This window comes from Notothenia rossii (assembly GCF_949606895.1).
Source record: "Notothenia rossii genome assembly, contig: scaffold_152, whole genome shotgun sequence".
NCBI classification, from domain to species: Eukaryota; Metazoa; Chordata; class Actinopteri; order Perciformes; family Nototheniidae; genus Notothenia; species Notothenia rossii.
The window spans coordinates 6,109-29,201 of record NW_027639531.1 but is presented as its reverse complement, the minus strand read 5'-3'; the positions used below and the strand labels follow the sequence as shown (position 1 = coordinate 29,201).

Sequence of the window (23,093 nt, the reverse complement as noted above, 5' to 3'; positions counted from 1 at the left end):
ACTATAGCAACAGCACCTACAACTACTGCTGCTCCGACAACGTTGCCACCTACAACCACTGATGCCTCTACAACAGCAGCACCTACTACTGTTGCAACAACAACAGCAGCACCTACAACTACTGCTGCACCTACGACAACAGCACCTACTACTGTTGCAACAACAACAGCAGCACCTACAACTACTGCTGCACCTACGACAACAGCACCTACTACTGTTGCAACAACAACAGCAGCACCTACAACTACTGCTTCACCTACGACAGCAGCACCTACTACTGTTGCAACAACAACTGCAGCCCCTACTACTGTTGTACCAACAACAGCAGCACATACTACTGTTGCACCTACGACAGCAGCACCTACTACTGTTGCAACAACAACAGCAGCACCTACAACTACTGCTGCACCTACGACAGCAGCACCTACTACTGTTGTAACAACAACAACAGCACCTACTACTGTTGCAACAACAACAGCAGCAACTACAACTACTGCTGCTCCGACAACGGTGCCACCTACAACCACTGCTGCCTCTACGACAGCAGCACCTACTACTGTTGCAACAACAACTGCAGCACCTACAACTACTGCTTCACCTACGACAGCAGCACCTACTACTGTTGCAACAACAACAGCAGCACCTACTACTGTTGAAACAACAACAGCAGCACCTACAACTACTGCTGCACCTACGACAGCAGCACCTACTACTGTTGTAACAACAACTGCAGCACCTACAACTACTGATTCACCTACGACAGGAGCACCTACTACTGTTGTAACAACAAAAGCAGCACCTACTACTGTTGCAACCATAACAGCAGCACCTACTGCTGTTGCAACAACAACAGCAGCACCTACAACTACTGCTACACCTACGACAGCAGCACCTACTAATGTTGTAACAACAACAGCAGCACCTACTACTGTTGCAACTACAACAACAGCACCTACAACTACTGCTGCTCCGACAACGTTGCCACCTACAACCACTGATGCCTCTACAACAGCAGCACCTACTACTGTTGCAACAACAACAGCAGCACCTACAACTACTGCTGCACCTACGACAACAGCACCTACTACTGTTGCAACAACAACAGCAGCACCTACAACTACTGCTGCACCTACGACAACAGCACCTACTACTGTTGCAACAACAACAGCAGCACCTACAACTACTGCTTCACCTACGACAGCAGCACCTACTACTGTTGCAACAACAACAGCAGCAGCAGCTACTACTGTTGCAACAACAACAGCAGCACCTACAACTACTGCTGCACCTACGACAGCAGCACCTACTACTGTTGCAACAACAACAGCAGCACCTACAACTACTGCTGCACCTACGACAACAGCACCTACTACTGTTGCAACAACAACAGCAGCACCTACAACTACTGCTGCACCTACGACAACAGCACCTACTACTGTTGCAACAACAACAGCAGCACCTACAACTACTGCTTCACCTACGACAGCAGCACCTACTACTGTTGCAACAACAACTGCAGCCCCTACTACTGTTGCAACAACAACAGCAGGACCTACTACTGTTGTAACAACAACTGCAGCACCTACAACTACTGCTTCACCTACAACTGCAGCCCCTACTACTGTTGCAACAACAACAGCAGCACCTACTACTGTTGTAACAACAACTGCAGCACCTACAACTACTGCTTCACCTACAACTGCAGCCCCTACAACTGTTGCAACAACAACAGCAGCACCTACAACTACTGCTTCACCTACAACTGCAGCCCCTACTACTGTTGCAACAACAACAGTAGCACCTACTACTGTTGTAACAACAACTGCAGCACCTACAACTACTGCTTCACCTACAACTGCAGCCCCTACTACTGTTGCAACAACAACAGTGCCACCTACAACTACTGCTGCACCTACGACAGCAGCACCTACTACTGTTGCAACAACAACAGCAGGTCCTACAACTACTGCTGCACCTACGACAACAGCACCTACTACTGTTGCAACAACAACAGCAGCACCTACAACTACTGCTGCACCTACGACAACAGCACCTACTACTGTTGCAACAACAACAGCAGCACCTACAACGACTGCTTCACCTACGACAGCAGTACCTACTACTGTTGCAACAACAACTGCAGCCCCTACTACTGTTGCAACAACAACAGCAGCACCTACAACTACTGCTTCACCTACGACAGCAGCACCTACGACTGTTGCAACAACAACAGCAGCACCTACAACTACTGCTGCACCTACGACAACAGCACCTACTACTGTTGCAACAACAACAGCAGCACCTACAACTACTGCTGCACCTACGACAACAGCACCTACTACTGTTGCAACAACAACAGCAGCACATACAACTACTGCTGCTCCGACAACGGTGCCACCTACAACCACTGCTGCCTCTACGACAGCAGCACCTACTACTGTTGCAACAACAACTGCAGCACCTACAACTACTGCTTCACCTACGACAGCAGCACCTACTACTGTTGTAACAACAACAGCAGCACCTACTACTGTTGCAACAACAACAGTGCCACCTACAACTACTGCTTCACCTACAACTGCAGCTCCTACTACTGTTGCAACAACAACAGCCGCACCTACAACTACTGCTGCAACAACAACAGCAGCACCTACAACTACTGCTTCACCTACGATAGCAGCACCTACAACTACTGCTTCACCTACGACAGCAGCACTTACTACTGTTGCAACAACAACAGCAGCACCTACAACTACTGCTGCACCTACGACAACAGCACCTACTACTGTTGCAACAACAACAGTGCCACCTAAAACTACTGCTTCACCTACGACAACAGCACCTACTACTGTTGCAACAACAACAGTGCCACCTACAACTACTGCTGCACCTACGACAGCAGCACCTACTATTGTTGCAACAACAACAGCAGCACCTACTACTGTTGCAACAACAACAGCAGCACCTACAACTACTGCTGCACCTATGACAGCAGCACCTACTACTGTTTTAACAACAACTGCAGCACCTACAACTACTGCTTCACCTAAGACAGCAGCACCTACTACTGTTGCAACAACAACAGCAGCACCTACTACTGTTGCAACAACAACAGTAGCACCTACAACTACTGCTGCACCTACGACAGCAGCACCTACTACTGTTGTAACAACAACTGCAGCACCTACAACTACTGCTTCACCTACGACAGCATCACCTACTACTGTTGTAACAACAACAGCAGCACCTACTACTGTTGCAACCATAACAGCAGCACCTACTACTGTTGCAACAACAACAGCAGCACCTACAACTACTGCTGCACCTACGACAGCAGCACCTACTACTGTTGTAACAACAACAGCAGCACCTACTACTGTTGCAACAACAATAGCAGCACCTACAACTACTGCTGCTCCGACAACGGTGCCACCTACAACCACTGCTGCCTCTACGACAGCAGCACGTACTACTGTTGCAACAACAACAGCAGCACCTACAACTACTGCTGCACCTACGACAGCAGCACCTACTACTGTTGCAACAACAACAGCAGCACCTACAACTACTGCTTCACCTACGACAGCAGCACCTACTACTGTTGTAACAACAAAAGCAGCACCTACTACTGTTGCAACCATAACAGCAGCACCTACTACTGTTGCAACAACAACAGCAGCACCTACAACTACTGCTACACCTACGACAGCAGCACCTACTAATGTTGTAACAACAACAGCAGCACCTACTACTGTTGCAACTACAACAACAGCACCTACAACTACTGCTGCTCCGACAACGTTGCCACCTACAACCACTGATGCCTCTACAACAGCAGCACCTACTACAGTTGCAACAACAACAGCAGCACCTACAACTACTGCTGCACCTACGACAACAGCACCTACTACTGTTGCAACAACAACAGTGCCACCTACAACTACTGCTGCACCTACGACAACAGCACCTACTACTGTTGCAACAACAACAGCAGCACCTACAACTACTGCTTCACCTACGACAGCAGCACCTACTACTGTTGCAACAACAACAGCAGCAGCAGCTACTACTGTTGCAACAACAAAAGCAGCACCTACAACTACTGCTGCACCTACGACAGCAGCACCTACTACTGTTGCAACAACAACAGCAGCACCTACAACTACTGCTGCACCTACGACAACAGCACCTACTACTGTTGCAACAACAACAGCAGCACCTACAACTACTGCTGCACCTACGACAACAGCACCTACTACTGTTGTAACAACAACAGCAGTACCTACAACTACTGCTTCACCTACGACAGCAGCACCTACTACTGTTGCAACAACAACTGTAGCCCCTACTACTGTTGCAACAACAACAGCAGGACCTACTACTGTTGTAACAACAACTGCAGCACCTACAACTACTGCTTCACCTACAACTGCAGCCCCTACTACTGTTGCAACAACAACAGCAGCACATACAACTACTGCTTCACCTACAACTGCAGCCCCTACTACTGTTGCAACAACAACAGCAGCACCTACTACTGTTGTAACAAAAACTGCAGCACCTACAACTACTGCTTCACCTACAACTGCAGCCCCTACTACTGTTGCAACAACAACAGCAGCACCTACAACTACTGCTTCACCTACAACTGCAGCCCCTACTACTGTTGCAACAACAACAGTAGCACCTACTACTGTTGTAACAACAACTGCAGCACCTACAACTAGTGCTGCACCTACGACAACAGCACCTACTACTGTTGCAACAACAACAGCAGCACCTACAACTACTGCTTCACCTACGACAGCAGCACCTACTACTATTGCAACAAAAACTGCAGCCCCTACTACTGTTGCAACAACAGCAGCAGCAGCTACTACTGTTGCAACAACAACAGCAGCACATACAACTACTGCTGCACCTACGACAGCAGCACCTACTACTGTTGCAACAACAACAGCAGCACCTACAACTACTGCTGCACCTACGACAACAGCACCTACTACTGTTGCAACAACAACAGCAGCACCTACAACTACTGCTGCACCTACGACAACAGCACCTACTACTGTTGCAACAACAACAGCAGCAACTACAACTACTGCTTCACCTATGACAGCAGCACCTACTACTGTTGCAACAACAACTGCAGCCCCTACTACTGTTGCAACAACAACAGCAGGACCTACTACTGTTGTAACAACAACTGCAGCACCTACAACTACTGCTTCACCTACAACTGCAGCCCCTACTACTGTTGCAACAACAACAGCAGCAGCAGCTACTACTGTTGCAACAACAACAGCAGCACCTACAACTACTGCTGCACCTACGACAGCAGCACCTACTACTGTTGCAACAACAACAGCAGCACCTACAACTACTGCTGCACCTACGACAACAGCACCTACTACTGTTGCAACAACAACAGCAGCACCTACAACTACTGCTGCACCTACGACAACAGCACCTACTACTGTTGCAACAACAACAGCAGCACCTACAACTACTGCTTCACCTACGACAGCAGCACCTACTACTGTTGCAACAACAACTGCAGCCCCTACTACTGTTGCAACAACAACAGCAGGACCTACTACTGTTGTAACAACAACTGCAGCACCTACAACTACTGCTTCACCTACAACTGCAGCCCCTACTACTGTTGCAACAACAACAGCAGCACCTACTACTGTTGTAACAACAACTGCAGCACCTACAACTACTGCTTCACCTACAACTGCAGCCCCTACAACTGTTGCAACAACAACAGCAGCACCTACAACTACTGCTGCACCTACAACTGCAGCCCCTACTACTGTTGCAACAACAACAGTAGCACCTACTACTGTTGTAACAACAACTGCAGCACCTACAACTACTGCTTCACCTACAACTGCAGCCCCTACTACTGTTGCAACAACAACAGTGCCACCTACAACTACTGCTGCACCTACGACAGCAGCACCTACTACTGTTGCAACAACAACAGCAGGTCCTACAACTACTGCTGCACCTACGACAACAGCACCTACTACTGTTGCAACAACAACAGCAGCACCTACAACTACTGCTGCACCTACGACAACAGCACCTACTACTGTTGCAACAACAACAGCAGCACCTACAACGACTGCTTCACCTACGACAGCAGTACCTACTACTGTTGCAACAACAACTGCAGCCCCTACTACTGTTGCAACAACAACAGCAGCACCTACAACTACTGCTTCACCTACGACAGCAGCACCTACGACTGTTGCAACAACAACAGCAGCACCTACAACTACTGCTGCACCTACGACAACAGCACCTACTACTGTTGCAACAACAACAGCAGCACCTACAACTACTGCTGCACCTACGACAACAGCACCTACTACTGTTGCAACAACAACAGCAGCACATACAACTACTGCTGCTCCGACAACGGTGCCACCTACAACCACTGCTGCCTCTACGACAGCAGCACCTACTACTGTTGCAACAACAACTGCAGCACCTACAACTACTGCTTCACCTACGACAGCAGCACCTACTACTGTTGTAACAACAACAGCAGCACCTACTACTGTTGCAACAACAACAGTGCCACCTACAACTACTGCTTCACCTACAACTGCAGCTCCTACTACTGTTGCAACAACAACAGCAGCACCTACAACTACTGCTGCAACAACAACAGCAGCACCTACAACTACTGCTTCACCTACGATAGCAGCACCTACAACTACTGCTTCACCTACGACAGCAGCACTTACTACTGTTGCAACAACAACAGCAGCACCTACAACTACTGCTGCACCTACGACAACAGCACCTACTACTGTTGCAACAACAACAGTGCCACCTACAACTACTGCTTCACCTACGACAACAGCACCTACTACTGTTGCAACAACAACAGCAGCACCTACTACTGTTGCAACAACAACAGTAGCACCTACAACTACTGCTGCACCTACGACAGCAGCACCTACTACTGTTGTAACAACAACTGCAGCACCTACAACTACTGCTTCACCTACGACAGCATCGCCTACTACTGTTGTAACAACAACAGCAGCACCTACTACTGTTGCAACCATAACAGCAGCACCTACTACTGTTGCAACAACAACAGCAGCACCTACAACTACTGCTGCACCTACGACAGCAGCACCTACTACTGTTGTAACAACAACAGCAGCACCTACTACTGTTGCAACAACAATAGCAGCACCTACAACTACTGCTGCTCCGACAACGGTGCCACCTACAACCACTGCTGCCTCTACGACAGCAGCACGTACTACTGTTGCAACAACAACAGCAGCACCTACAACTACTGCTGCACCTACGACAGCAGCACCTACTACTGTTGCAACAACAACAGCAGCACCTACAACTACTGCTTCACCTACGACAGCAGCACCTACTACTGTTGTAACAACAAAAGCAGCACCTACTACTGTTGCATCCATAACAGCAGCACCTACTACTGTTGCAACAACAACAGCAGCACCTACAACTACTGCTACACCTACGACAGCAGCACCTACTAATGTTGTAACAACAACAGCAGCACCTACTACTGTTGCAACTACAACAACAGCACCTACAACTACTGCTGCTCCGACAACGTTGCCACCTACAACCACTGATGCCTCTACAACAGCAGCACCTACTACAGTTGCAACAACAACAGCAGCACCTACAACTACTGCTGCACCTACGACAACAGCACCTACTACTGTTGCAACAACAACAGTGCCACCTACAACTACTGCTGCACCTACGACAACAGCACCTACTACTGTTGCAACAACAACAGCAGCACCTACAACTACTGCTTCACCTACGACAGCAGCACCTACTACTGTTGCAACAACAACAGCAGCAGCAGCTACTACTGTTGCAACAACAAAAGCAGCACCTACAACTACTGCTGCACCTACGACAGCAGCACCTACTACTGTTGCAACAACAACAGCAGCACCTACAACTACTGCTGCACCTACGACAACAGCACCTACTACTGTTGTAACAACAACAGCAGTACCTACAACTACTGCTTCACCTACGACAGCAGCACCTACTACTGTTGCAACAACAACTGTAGCCCCTACTACTGTTGCAACAACAACAGCAGGACCTACTACTGTTGTAACAACAACTGCAGCACCTACAACTACTGCTTCACCTACAACTGCAGCCCCTACTACTGTTGCAACAACAACAGCAGCACATACAACTACTGCTTCACCTACAACTGCAGCCCCTACTACTGTTGCAACAACAACAGCAGCACCTACTACTGTTGTAACAAAAACTGCAGCACCTACAACTACTGCTTCACCTACAACTGCAGCCCCTACTACTGTTGCAACAACAACAGCAGCACCTACAACTACTGCTTCACCTACAACTGCAGCCCCTACTACTGTTGCAACAACAACAGTAGCACCTACTACTGTTGTAACAACAACTGCAGCACCTACAACTACTGCTGCACCTACGACAACAGCACCTACTACTGTTGCAACAACAACAGCAGCACCTACAACTACTGCTTCACCTACGACAGCAGCACCTACTACTATTGCAACAAAAACTGCAGCCCCTACTACTGTTGCAACAACAGCAGCAGCAGCTACTACTGTTGCAACAACAACAGCAGCACATACAACTACTGCTGCACCTACGACAGCAGCACCTACTACTGTTGCAACAACAACAGCAGCACCTACAACTACTGCTGCACCTACGACAACAGCACCTACTACTGTTGCAACAACAACAGCAGCACCTACAACTACTGCTGCACCTACGACAACAGCACCTACTACTGTTGCAACAACAACAGCAGCAACTACAACTACTGCTTCACCTATGACAGCAGCACCTACTACTGTTGCAACAACAACTGCAGCCCCTACTACTGTTGCAACAACAACAGCAGGACCTACTACTGTTGTAACAACAACTGCAGCACCTACAACTACTGCTTCACCTACAACTGCAGCCCCTACTACTGTTGCAACAACAACAGCAGCACCTACTACTGTTGTAACAACAACTGCAGCACCTACAACTACTGCTTCACCTACAACTGCAGCCCCTACAACTGTTGCAACAACAACAGCAGCACCTACAACTACTGCTTCACCTACAACTGCAGCCCCTACTACTGTTGCAACAACAACAGTAGCACCTACTACTGTTGGAACAACAACTGCAGCACCTACAACTACTGCTTCACCTACAACTGCAGCCCCTACTACTGTTGCAACAACAACAGTGCCACCTACAACTACTGCTGCACCTACGACAGCAGCACCTACTACTGTTGCAACAACAACAGCAGGTCCTACTACTGTTGCAACAACAACAGCAGCACCTACAACTACTGCTTCACCTACGACAGCAGCACCTACTACTGTTGCAACAACAACAGCAGCACCTACAACTACTGCTGCACCTACGACAACAGCACCTACTACTGTTGCAACAACAACAGCAGCACCTACAACTACTGCTGCACCTACGACAACAGCACCTACTACTGTTGCAACAACAACAGCAGCACCTACAACTACTGCTTCACCTACGACAGCAGCACCTACTACTGTTGTAACAACAACAGCAGCACCTACTATTGTTGCAACAACAACAGCAGCACCTACAACTACTGCTGCTCCGACAACGGTGCCACCTACAACCACTGCTGCCTCTACGACAGCAGCACCTACTACTGTTGCAACAACAACTGCAGCACCTACAACTACTGCTTCACCTACGACAGCAGCACCTACTACTGTTGTAACAACAACAGCAGCACCTACTACTGTTGCAACTACAACAACAGCACCTACAACTACTGCTGCTCCGACAACGTTGCCACCTACAACCACTGATGCCTCTACAACAGCAGCACCTACTACTGTTGCAACAACAACAGCAGCACCTACAACTACTGCTACACCTACGACAGCAGCACCTACTAATGTTGTAACAACAACAGCAGCACCTACTACTGTTGCAACTACAACAACAGCACCTACAACTACTGCTGCTCCGACAACGTTGCCACCTACAACCACTGATGCCTCTACAACAGCAGCACCTACTACTGTTGCAACAACAACAGCAGCACCTACAACTACTGCTGCACCTACGACAACAGCACCTACTACTGTTGCAACAACAACAGTGCCACCTACAACTACTGCTGCACCTACGACAACAGCACCTACTACTGTTGCAACAACAACAGCAGCACCTACAACTACTGCTTCACCTACGACAGCAGCACCTACTACTGTTGCAACAACAACAGCAGCAGCAGCTACTACTGTTGCAACAACAACAGCAGCACCTACAACTACTGCTGCACCTACGACAGCAGCACCTACTACTGTTGCAACAACAACAGCAGCACCTACAACTACTGCTGCACCTACGACAACAGCACCTACTACTGTTGCAACAACAACAGCAGCACCTACAACTACTGCTGCACCTACGACAACAGCACCTACTACTGTTGCAACAACAACAGCAGCACCTACAACTACTGCTTCACCTACGACAGCAGCACCTACTACTGTTGCAACAACAACTGCAGCCCCTACTACTGTTGCAACAACAACAGCAGGACCTACTACTGTTGTAACAACAACTGCAGCACCTACAACTACTGCTTCACCTACAACTGCAGCCCCTACTACTGTTGCAACAACAACAGCAGCACCTACAACTACTGCTTCACCTACAACTGCAGCCCCTACTACTGTTGCAACAACAACAGCAGCACCTACTACTGTTGTAACAAAAACTGCAGCACCTACAACTACTGCTTCACCTACAACTGCAGCCCCCACTACTGTTGCAACAACAACAGCAGCACCTACAACTACTGCTTCACCTACAACTGCAGCCCCTACTACTGTTGCAACAACAACAGTAGCACCTACTACTGTTGTAACAACAACTGCAGCACCTACAACTACTGCTTCACCTACAACTGCAGCCCCTACTACTGTTGCAACAACAACAGTGCCACCTACAACTACTGCTGCACCTACGACAGCAGCACCTACTACTGTTGCAACAACAACAGCAGGTCCTACAACTACTGCTGCACCTACGACAACAGCACCTACTACTGTTGCAACAACAACAGCAGCACCTACAACTACTGCTGCACCTACGACAACAGCACCTACTACTGTTGCAACAACAACAGCAGCACCTACAACGACTGCTTCACCTACGACAGCAGTACCTTCTACTGTTGCAACAACAACTGCAGCCCCTACTACTGTTGCAACAACAACAGCAGCACCTACAACTACTGCTTCACCTACGACAGCAGCACCTACTACTGATGCAACAACAACAGCAGCACCTACAACTACTGCTGCACCTACGACAACAGCACCTACTACTGTTGCAACAACAACAGCAGCACCTACAACTACTGCTGCACCTACGACAACAGCACCTACTACTGTTGCAACAACAACAGCAGCACCTACAACTACTGCTTCACCTACGACAGCAGCACCTACTACTGTTGCAACAACAACAGCAGCACCTACAACTACTGCTGCACCTACGACAACAGCACCTACTACTGTTGCAACAACAACAGTGCCACCTACAACTACTGCTTCACCTACAACTGCAGCTCCTACTACTCTTGCAACAACAACAGCAGCACCTACAACTACTGCTGCACCTACGACAACAGCACCTACTACTGTTGCAACAACAACAGTGCCACCTACAACTACTGCTGCATCTACGACAGCAGCACCTACTACTGTTGCAACAACAACAGCAGCACCTACAACTACTGCTGCACCTACGACAACAGCACCTACTACTGTTGCAACAACAACAGCAGCACCTACAACTACTGCTGCACCTACGACAACAGCACCTACTACTGTTGCAACAACAACAGCAGCACCTACAACTACTGCTTCACCTACGACAGCAGCACCTACTACTGTTGCAACAACAACTGCAGCCCCTACTACTGTTGCAACAACAACAGCAGGACCTACTACTGTTGTAACAACAACTGCAGCACCTACAACTACTGCTTCACCTACAACTGCAGCCCCTACTACTGTTGCAACAACAACAGCAGCACCTACAACTACTGCTTCACCTACAACTGCAGCCCCTACTACTGTTGCAACAACAACAGCAGCACCTACTACTGTTGTAACAAAAACTGCAGCACCTACAACTACTGCTTCACCTACAACTGCAGCCCCCACTACTGTTGCAACAACAACAGCAGCACCTACAACTACTGCTTCACCTACAACTGCAGCCCCTACTACTGTTGCAACAACAACAGTAGCACCTACTACTGTTGTAACAACAACTGCAGCACCTACAACTACTGCTTCACCTACAACTGCAGCCCCTACTACTGTTGCAACAACAACAGTGCCACCTACAACTACTGCTGCACCTACGACAGCAGCACCTACTACTGTTGCAACAACAACAGCAGGTCCTACAACTACTGCTGCACCTACGACAACAGCACCTACTACTGTTGCAACAACAACAGCAGCACCTACAACTACTGCTGCACCTACGACAACAGCACCTACTACTGTTGCAACAACAACAGCAGCACCTACAACGACTGCTTCACCAACGACAGCAGTACCTTCTACTGTTGCAACAACAACTGCAGCCCCTACTACTGTTGCAACAACAACAGCAGCACCTACAACTACTGCTTCACCTACGACAGCAGCACCTACTACTGTTGCAACAACAACAGCAGCACCTACAACTACTGCTTCACCTACGACAGCAGCACCTACTACTGTTGCAACAACAACAGCAGCACCTACAACTACTGCTGCACCTACGACAACAGCGCCTACTACTGTTGCATCAACAACAGTGCCACCTACAACTACTGCTTCACCTACAACTGCAGCTCCTACTACTCTTGCAACAACAACAGCAGCACCTACAACTACTGCTGCACCTACGACAACAGCACCTACTACTGTTGCAACAACAACAGTGCCACCTACAACTACTGCTGCATCTACGACAGCAGCACCTACTACTGTTGCAACAACAACAGCAGCACCTACTACTGTTGCAACAACAACAGCAGCACCTACTACTGTTGAAACAACAACAGCAGCACCTACAACTACTGCTGCACCTACGACAGCAGCACCTACTACTGTTGTAACAACAACTGCAGCACCTACAACTACTGCTTCACCTACGACAGCAGCACCTACTACTGTTGTAACAACAAAAGCAGCACCTACTACTGTTGCAACCATAACAGCAGCACCTACTACTGTTGCAACAACAACAGCAGCACCTACAACTACTGCTACACCTACGACAGCAGCACCTACTAATGTTGTAACAACAACAGCAGCACCTACTACTGTTGCAACTACAACAACAGCACCTACAACTACTGCTGCTCCGACAACGTTGCCACCTACAACCACTGATGCCTCTACAACAGCAGCACCTACTACTGTTGCAACAACAACAGCAGCACCTACAACTACTGCTGCACCTACGACAACAGCACCTACTACTGTTGCAACAACAACAGCAGCACCTACAACTACTGCTGCACCTACGACAACAGCACCTACTACTGTTGCAACAACAACAGCAGCACCTACAACTACTGCTTCACCTACGACAGCAGCACCTACTACTGTTGCAACAACAACAGCAGCAGCAGCTACTACTGTTGCAACAACAACAGCAGCACCTACAACTACTGCTGCACCTACGACAGCAGCACCTACTACTGTTGCAACAACAACAGCAGCACCTACAACTACTGCTGCACCTACGACAACAGCACCTACTACTGTTGCAACAACAACAGCAGCACCTACAACTACTGCTGCACCTACGACAACAGCACCTACTACTGTTGCAACAACAACAGCAGCACCTACAACTACTGCTTCACCTACGACAGCAGCACCTACTACTGTTGCAACAACAACTGCAGCCCCTACTACTGTTGCAACAACAACAGCAGGACCTACTACTGTTGTAACAACAACTGCAGCACCTACAACTACTGCTTCACCTACAACTGCAGCCCCTACTACTGTTGCAACAACAACAGCAGCACCTACAACTACTGCTTCACCTACAACTGCAGCCCCTACTACTGTTGCAACAACAACAGCAGCACCTACTACTGTTGTAACAACAACTGCAGCACCTACAACTACTGCTTCACCTACAACTGCAGCCCCTACTACTGTTGCAACAACAACAGCAGCACCTACAACTACTGCTTCACCTACAACTGCAGCCCCTACTACTGTTGCAACAACAACAGTAGCACCTACTACTGTTGTAACAACAACTGCAGCACCTACAACTACTGCTTCACCTACAACTGCAGCCCCTACTACTGTTGCAACAACAACAGTGCCACCTACAACTACTGCTGCACCTACAACTACTGCTGCACCTACGACAGCAGCACCTACTACTGTTGCAACAACAACAGCAGGTCCTACAACTACTGCTGCACCTACGACAACAGCACCTACTACTGTTGCAACAACAACAGCAGCACCTACAACTACTGCTGCACCTACGACAACAGCACCTACTACTGTTGCAACAACAACAGCAGCACCTACAACGACTGCTTCACCTACGACAGCAGTACCTACTACTGTTGCAACAACAACTGCAGCCCCTACTACTGTTGCAACAACAACAGCAGCACCTACAACTACTGCTTCACCTACGACAGCAGCACCTACTACTGTTGCAACAACAACAGCAGCACCTACAACTACTGCTGCACCTACGACAACAGCACCTACTACTGTTGCAACAACAACAGCAGCACCTACAACTACTGCTGCACCTACGACAACAGCACCTACTACTGTTGCAACAACAACAGTGCCACCTACAACTACTGCTGCACCTACGACAGCAGCACCTACTACTGTTGCAACAACAACAGCAGCACCTAATACTGTTGCAACAACAACAGCAGCACCTACAACTACTGCTGCACCTACGACAGCAGCACCTACTACTGTGTTAACAACAACTGCAGCACCTACAACTACTGCTTCACCTACGACAGCAGCACCTACTACTGTTGCAACAACAACAGCAGCAGCTACTACTGTTGCAACAACAACAGCAGCACCTACAACTACTGCTGCACCTACGACAGCAGCACCTACTACTGTTGTAACAACAACTGCAGCACCTACAACTACTGCTTCACCTACGACAGCATCACCTACTACTGTTGTACCAACAACAGCAGCACATACTACTGTTGCACCTACGACAGCAGCACCTACTACTGTTGCAACAACAACAGCAGCACCTACAACTACTGCTGCACCTACGACAGCAGCACCTACTACTGTTGTAACAACAACAGCAGCACCTACTACTGTTGCAACAACAACAGCAGCACCTACAACTACTGCTGCTCCGACAACGGTGCCACCTACAACCACTGCTGCCTCTACGACAGCAGCACCTACTACTGTTGCAACAACAACTGCAGCACCTACAACTACTGCTTCACCTACGACAGCAGCACCTACTACTGTTGCAACAACAACAGCAGCACCTACTACTGTTGAAACAACAACAGCAGCACCTACAACTACTGCTGCACCTACGACAGCAGCACCTACTACTGTTGTAACAACAACTGCAGCACCTACAACTACTGCTTCACCTACGACAGCAGCACCTACTACTGTTGTAACAACAACAGCAGCACCTACTACTGTTGCAACCATAACAGCAGCACCTACTACTGTTGCAACAACAACAGCATCACCTACAACTACTGCTACACCTACGACAGCAGCACCTACTAATGTTGTAACAACAACAGCAGCACCTACTACTGTTGCAACTACAACAACAGCACCTACAACTACTGCTGCTCCGACAACGTTGCCACCTACAACCACTGATGCCTCTACAACAGCAGCACCTACTACTGTTGCAACAACAACAGCAGCACCTACAACTACTGCTGCACCTACGACAGCAGCACCTACTACTGTTGCAACAACAACAGCAGCACCTACAACTACTGCTGCACCTACGACAACAGCACCTACTACTGTTGCAACAACAACAGCAGCACCTACAACTACTGCTGCACCTACGACAACAGCACCTACTACTGTTGCAACAACAACAGCAGCACCTACAACTACTGCTTCACCTACGACAGCAGCACCTACTACTGTTGCAACAACAACAGCAGCAGCAGCTACTACTGTTGCAACAACAACAGCAGCACCTACAACTACTGCTGCAACTACGACAGCAGCACCTACTACTGTTGTAACAACAACAGCAGCACCTACAACTACTGCTTCACCTACGACAGCAGCACTTACTACTGTTGCAACAACAACAGAAGCACCTACAACTACTGCTGCACCTACGACAACAGCACCTACTACTGTTGCAACAACAACAGTGCAACCTACAAATACTGCTTCACCTACAACTGCAGCTCCTACTACTGTTGCAACAACAACAGCAGCACCTACAACTACTGCTGCACCTACGACAACAGCACCTACTACTGTTGCAACAACAACAGTGCCACCTACAACTACTGCTGCACCTACGACAGCAGCACCTACTACTGTTGCAACAACAACAGCAGCACCTACTACTGTTGCAACAACAACAGCAACACCTACAACTACTGCTGCACCTACGACAGCAGCACCTAATACTGTTGCAACAACAACAGCAGCACCTACTACTGTTGCAACAACAACAGCAGCACCTACAACTACTGCTGCACCTACGACAGCAGCACCTACTACTGTTGTAACAACAACAGCAGCACCTACTACTGTTGCAACAACAACAGCAGCACCTACAACTACTGCTGCTCCGACAACGGTGCCACCTACAACCACTGCTGTCTCTACGACAGCAGCACCTACTACTGTTGCAACAACAACAGCAGCACCTACAACCACTGCTGCACCTACGACAGCAGCACCTACTACTGTTGCAACAACAACAGCAGCACCTACAACTACTGCTGCACCTACGACAACAGCACCTACTACTGTTGCAACAACAACAGCAGCACCTACAACTACTGCTGCACCTACGACAGCAGCACCTACTACTGTTGCAACAACAACAGCAGCACCTACAACTACTGCTGCACCTACGACAACAGCACCTACTACTGTTGCAACAACAACAGTGCCACCTACAACTACTGCTTCACCTACAACTGCAGCACCTACTACTGTTGCAACAACAACATCAGCACCTACAACTACTGCTTCACCTACGACAGCAGCACCTACTACTGTTGCAACAACAACAGTGCCACCTACAACTACTGTTGCACCTACGACAGCAGCACCTACTACTGTTGCAACAGCAACAGCAGGTCCTACAACTACTGCTGCACCTACGACAACAGCACCTACTACTGTTGCAACAACAACAGCAGCACCTACAACTACTGTTGCACCTATGACAACAGCACCTACTACTGTTGCAACAACAACAGCAGCACCTAAAACTACTGCTGCACCTACGACAGCAGCACCTACTACTGTTGCAACAACAACAGCAGCACCTACAACTACTGCTGCACCTACGACAGCAGCACCTACTACTGTTGCAACAACAACAGCAGCACCTACAACTACTGCTGCACCTACGACAACAGCACCTACTACTGTTGCAACAACAACAGTGCCACCTACAACTACTGCTTCGCCTACAACTGCAGCACCTACTACTGTTGCAACAACAACATCAGCACCTACAACTACTGCTTCACCTACGACAGCAGCACCTACTACTGTTGCAACAACAACAGTGCCACCTACAACTACTGCTGCACCTACAACAGCAGCACCTACTACTGTTGCAACAACAACAGCAGGTCCTACAACTACTGCTGCACCTACGACAAGAGCACCTACTACTGTTGCAACAACAACAGCAGCACCTACAACTACTGCTGCACCTATGACAACAGCACCTACTACTGTTGCAACAACAACAGCAGCCCCTACTACTGTTGCAACAACAACAGCAGCACCTACAACTACTGCTTCACCTACAACTGCAGCCCCTACTACTGTTGCAACAACAACAGCAGGACCTACTACTGTTGTAACAACAACTGCAGCACCTACAACTACTGCTTCACCTACAACTGCAGCCCTTACTACTGTTGCAACAACAACAGCAGCACCTACAACTACTGCTTCACCTACAACTGCAGCCCCTACTACTGTTGTAACAACAACAACTGTAGCACCTACAACTACTGCTTCACCTACAACTGCATCCCCTACTACTGTTGCAACAACAACAGTGCCACCTACAACTACTGCTGCACCTACGACAGCAGCACCTACTACTGCTGAAACAACAACAGCAGGTCCTACAACTACTGCTGGACCTACGACAACAGCACCTACTACTGTTGCAACAACAACAGCAGCACCTACAACTACTGCTTCACCTACGACAGCAGTACCTACTACTGTTGCAACAACAACTGCAGCCCCTACTACTGTTGCAACAACAACAGCAGCACCTACAACTACTGCTTCACCTACGACAGCAGCACCTACTACTGTTGCAACAACAACAGCAGCACCTACAACTACTGATGCACCTACGACAACAGCACCTACTACTGTTGCAACAACAACAGCAGCACCTACAACTACTGCTGCACCTACGACAACAGCACCTACTACTGTTGCAACAACAACAGCAGCACCTACAACTACTGCTGCACCTACGACAACAGCACCTACTACTGTTGCAACAACAACAGCAGCACCTACAACTACTGCTGCACCTACGACAACAGCACCTACTACTGTTGCAACAACAACAGCAGCACCTACAACTACTGCTTCACCTACGACAGCAGCACCTACTACTGTTGCAACAACAACAGCAGCACCTACAACTACTGCTGCACCTACGACAACAGCACTTACTACTGTTGCAACAACAACAGTGCCACCTACAACTACTGCTTCACCTACAACTGCAGCTCCTACTACTCTTGCAACAACAACAGCAGCACCTACAACTACTGCTGCACCTACGACAACAGCACCTACTACTGTTGCAACAACAACAGTGCCACCTACAACTACTGCTGCACCTACGACAGCAGCACCTACTACTGTTGCAACAACAACAGCAGCACCTACTACTGTTGCAACAACAACAGCAGCACCTACAACTACTGCTGCACCTACGACAGCAGCACCTACTACTGTTTTAACAACAACTGCAGCACCTACAACTACTGCTTCACCTACGACAGCAGCACCTACTACTGTTGCAACAACAACAGCAGCAGCTACTACTGTTGCAACAACAACAGCAGCACCTACAACTACTGCTGCACCTACGACAGCAGCACCTACTACTGTTGTAACAACAACTGCAGCACCTACAACTACTGCTTCACCTACGACAGCAGCCCCTACTACTGTTGCAACAACAACAGTAGCACCTACTACTGTTGTAACAACAACTGCAGCACCTACAACTACTGCCTCACCTACAACTGCAGCCCCTACTACTGTTGCAACAACAACAGTGCCACCTACAACTACTGCTGCACCTACGACAGCAGCACCTACTACTGTTGCAACAACAACAGCAGGTCCTACAACTACTGCTGCACCTACGACAACAGCACCTACTACTGTTGCAACAACAACAGCAGCACCTACAACTACTGCTGCACCTACGACAACAGCACCTACGACAACAGCACCTACTACTGTTGCAACAACAACAGCAGCACCTACAACTACTGCTTCACCTACGACAGCAGCACCTACTACTGTTGCAACAACAACAGCAGCACCTACAACTACTGCTGCACCTACGACAACAGCACCTACTACTGTTGCAACAACAACAGTGCCACCTACAACTACTGCTTCACCTACAACTGCAGCCCCTACTACTCTTGCAACAACAACAGCAGCACCTAAAACTACTGCTGCACCTACGACAACAGCACCTACTACTGTTGCAACAACAACAGTGCCACCTACAACTACTGCTTCACCTACAACTGCAGCTCATACTACTCTTGTAACAACAACAGCAGCACCTAAAACTACTGCTGCACCTACGACAGCAGCACCTACTACTGTTGCAACAACAACAGCAGCACCTACAACTACTGCTGCACCTACGACAGCAGCACCTACTACTGTTGCAACAACAACAGCAGCACCTACAACTACTGCTGCACCTACGACAACAGCACCTACTACTGTTGCAACAACAACAGTGCCACCTACAACTACTGCTTCGCCTACAACTGCAGCACCTACTACTGTTGCAACAACAACATCAGCACCTACAACTACTGCTTCACCTACGACAGCAGCACCTACTACTGTTGCAACAACAACAGTGCCACCTACAACTACTGCTGCACCTACAACAGCAGCACCTACTACTGTTGCAACAACAACAGCAGGTCCTACAACTACTGCTGCACCTACGACAAGAGCACCTACTACTGTTGCAACAACAACAGCAGCACCTACAACTACTGCTGCACCTATGACAACAGCACCTACTACTGTTGCAACAACAACAGCAGCCCCTACTACTGTTGCAACAACAACAGCAGCACCTACAACTACTGCTTCACCTACAACTGCAGCCCCTACTACTGTTGCAACAACAACAGCAGGACCTACTACTGTTGTAACAACAACTGCAGCACCTACAACTACTGCTTCACCTACAACTGCAGCCCTTACTACTGTTGCAACAACAACAGCAGCACCTACAACTACTGCTTCACCTACAACTGCAGCCCCTACTACTGTTGTAACAACAACAACTGTAGCACCTACAACTACTGCTTCACCTACAACTGCATCCCCTACTACTGTTGCAACAACAACAGTGCCACCTACAACTACTGCTGCACCTACGACAGCAGCACCTACTACTGCTGAAACAACAACAGCAGGTCCTACAACTACTGCTGGACCTACGACAACAGCACCTACTACTGTTGCAACAACAACAGCAGCACCTACAACTACTGCTTCACCTACGACAGCAGTACCTACTACTGTTGCAACAACAACTGCAGCCCCTACTACTGTTGCAACAACAACAGCAGCACCTACAACTACTGCTTCACCTACGACAGCAGCACCTACTACTGTTGCAACAACAACAGCAGCACCTACAACTACTGATGCACCTACGACAACAGCACCTACTACTGTTGCAACAACAACAGCAGCACCTACAACTACTGCTGCACCTACGACAACAGCACCTACTACTGTTGCAACAACAACAGCAGCACCTACAACTACTGCTGCACCTACGACAACAGCACCTACTACTGTTGCAACAACAACAGCAGCACCTACAACTACTGCTGCACCTACGACAACAGCACCTACTACTGTTGCAACAACAACAGCAGCACCTACAACTACTGCTTCACCTACGACAGCAGCACCTACTACTGTTGCAACAACAACAGCAGCACCTACAACTACTGCTGCACCTACGACAACAGCACTTACTACTGTTGCAACAACAACAGTGCCACCTACAACTACTGCTTCACCTACAACTGCAGCTCCTACTACTCTTGCAACAACAACAGCAGCACCTACAACTACTGCTGCACCTACGACAACAGCACCTACTACTGTTGCAACAACAACAGTGCCACCTACAACTACTGCTGCACCTACGACAGCAGCACCTACTACTGTTGCAACAACAACAGCAGCACCTACTACTGTTGCAACAACAACAGCAGCACCTACAACTACTGCTGCACCTACGACAGCAGCACCTACTACTGTTTTAACAACAACTGCAGCACCTACAACTACTGCTTCACCTACGACAGCAGCACCTACTACTGTTGCAACAACAACAGCAGCAGCTACTACTGTTGCAACAACAACAGCAGCACCTACAACTACTGCTGCACCTACGACAGCAGCACCTACTACTGTTGTAACAACAACTGCAGCACCTACAACTACTGCTTCACCTACGACAGCAGCCCCTACTACTGTTGCAACAACAACAGTAGCACCTACTACTGTTGTAACAACAACTGCAGCACCTACAACTACTGCCTCACCTACAACTGCAGCCCCTACTACTGTTGCAACAACAACAGTGCCACCTACAACTACTGCTGCACCTACGACAGCAGCACCTACTACTGTTGCAACAACAACAGCAGGTCCTACAACTACTGCTGCACCTACGACAACAGCACCTACTACTGTTGCAACAACAACAGCAGCACCTACAACTACTGCTGCACCTACGACAACAGCACCTACGACAACAGCACCTACTACTGTTGCAACAACAACAGCAGCACCTACAACTACTGCTTCACCTACGACAGCAGCACCTACTACTGTTGCAACAACAACAGCAGCACCTACAACTACTGCTGCACCTACGACAACAGCACCTACTACTGTTGCAACAACAACAGTGCCACCTACAACTACTGCTTCACCTACAACTGCAGCCCCTACTACTCTTGCAACAACAACAGCAGCACCTAAAACTACTGCTGCACCTACGACAACAGCACCTACTACTGTTGCAACAACAACAGTGCCACCTACAACTACTGCTTCACCTACAACTGCAGCTCATACTACTCTTGTAACAACAACAGCAGCACCTACAACTACTGCTGCACCTACGACAGCAGCACCTACTACTGTTGCAACAACAACAGCAGCACCTACAACTACTGCTGCACCTACGACAGCAGCACCTACTACTGTTGCAACAACAACAGCAGCAGCACCTACAACTACTGCTGCACCTACGACAACAGCACCTACTACTGTTGCAACAACAACAGTGCCACCTACAACTACTGCTTCGCCTACAACTGCAGCACCTACTACTGTTGCAACAACAACATCAGCACCTACAACTACTGCTTCACCTACGACAGCAGCACCTACTACTGTTGCAACAACAACAGTGCCACCTACAACTAC

At 48.7% G+C, this 23,093-nt stretch overlaps 1 protein-coding gene across 1 annotated transcript in view; it reads left to right on the top strand.

Moving 5' to 3' along the window:
- The window catches only part of LOC307027707 (uncharacterized protein), a gene marked incomplete at both ends in the record, with an annotated part of 83,633 nt that extends 61,205 nt beyond the window's left edge, over positions 1-22,428 (top strand). Inside the window, 2 exons of the mRNA XM_079695998.1 lie at positions 19,639-19,722; positions 22,366-22,428. Coding sequence (XP_079552124.1) covers positions 19,639-19,722; positions 22,366-22,428 — 147 coding nt within the window. The remainder of the gene's footprint in view (positions 1-19,638; positions 19,723-22,365) is intronic.
- Positions 22,429-23,093: the final 665 nt, after the last annotated feature.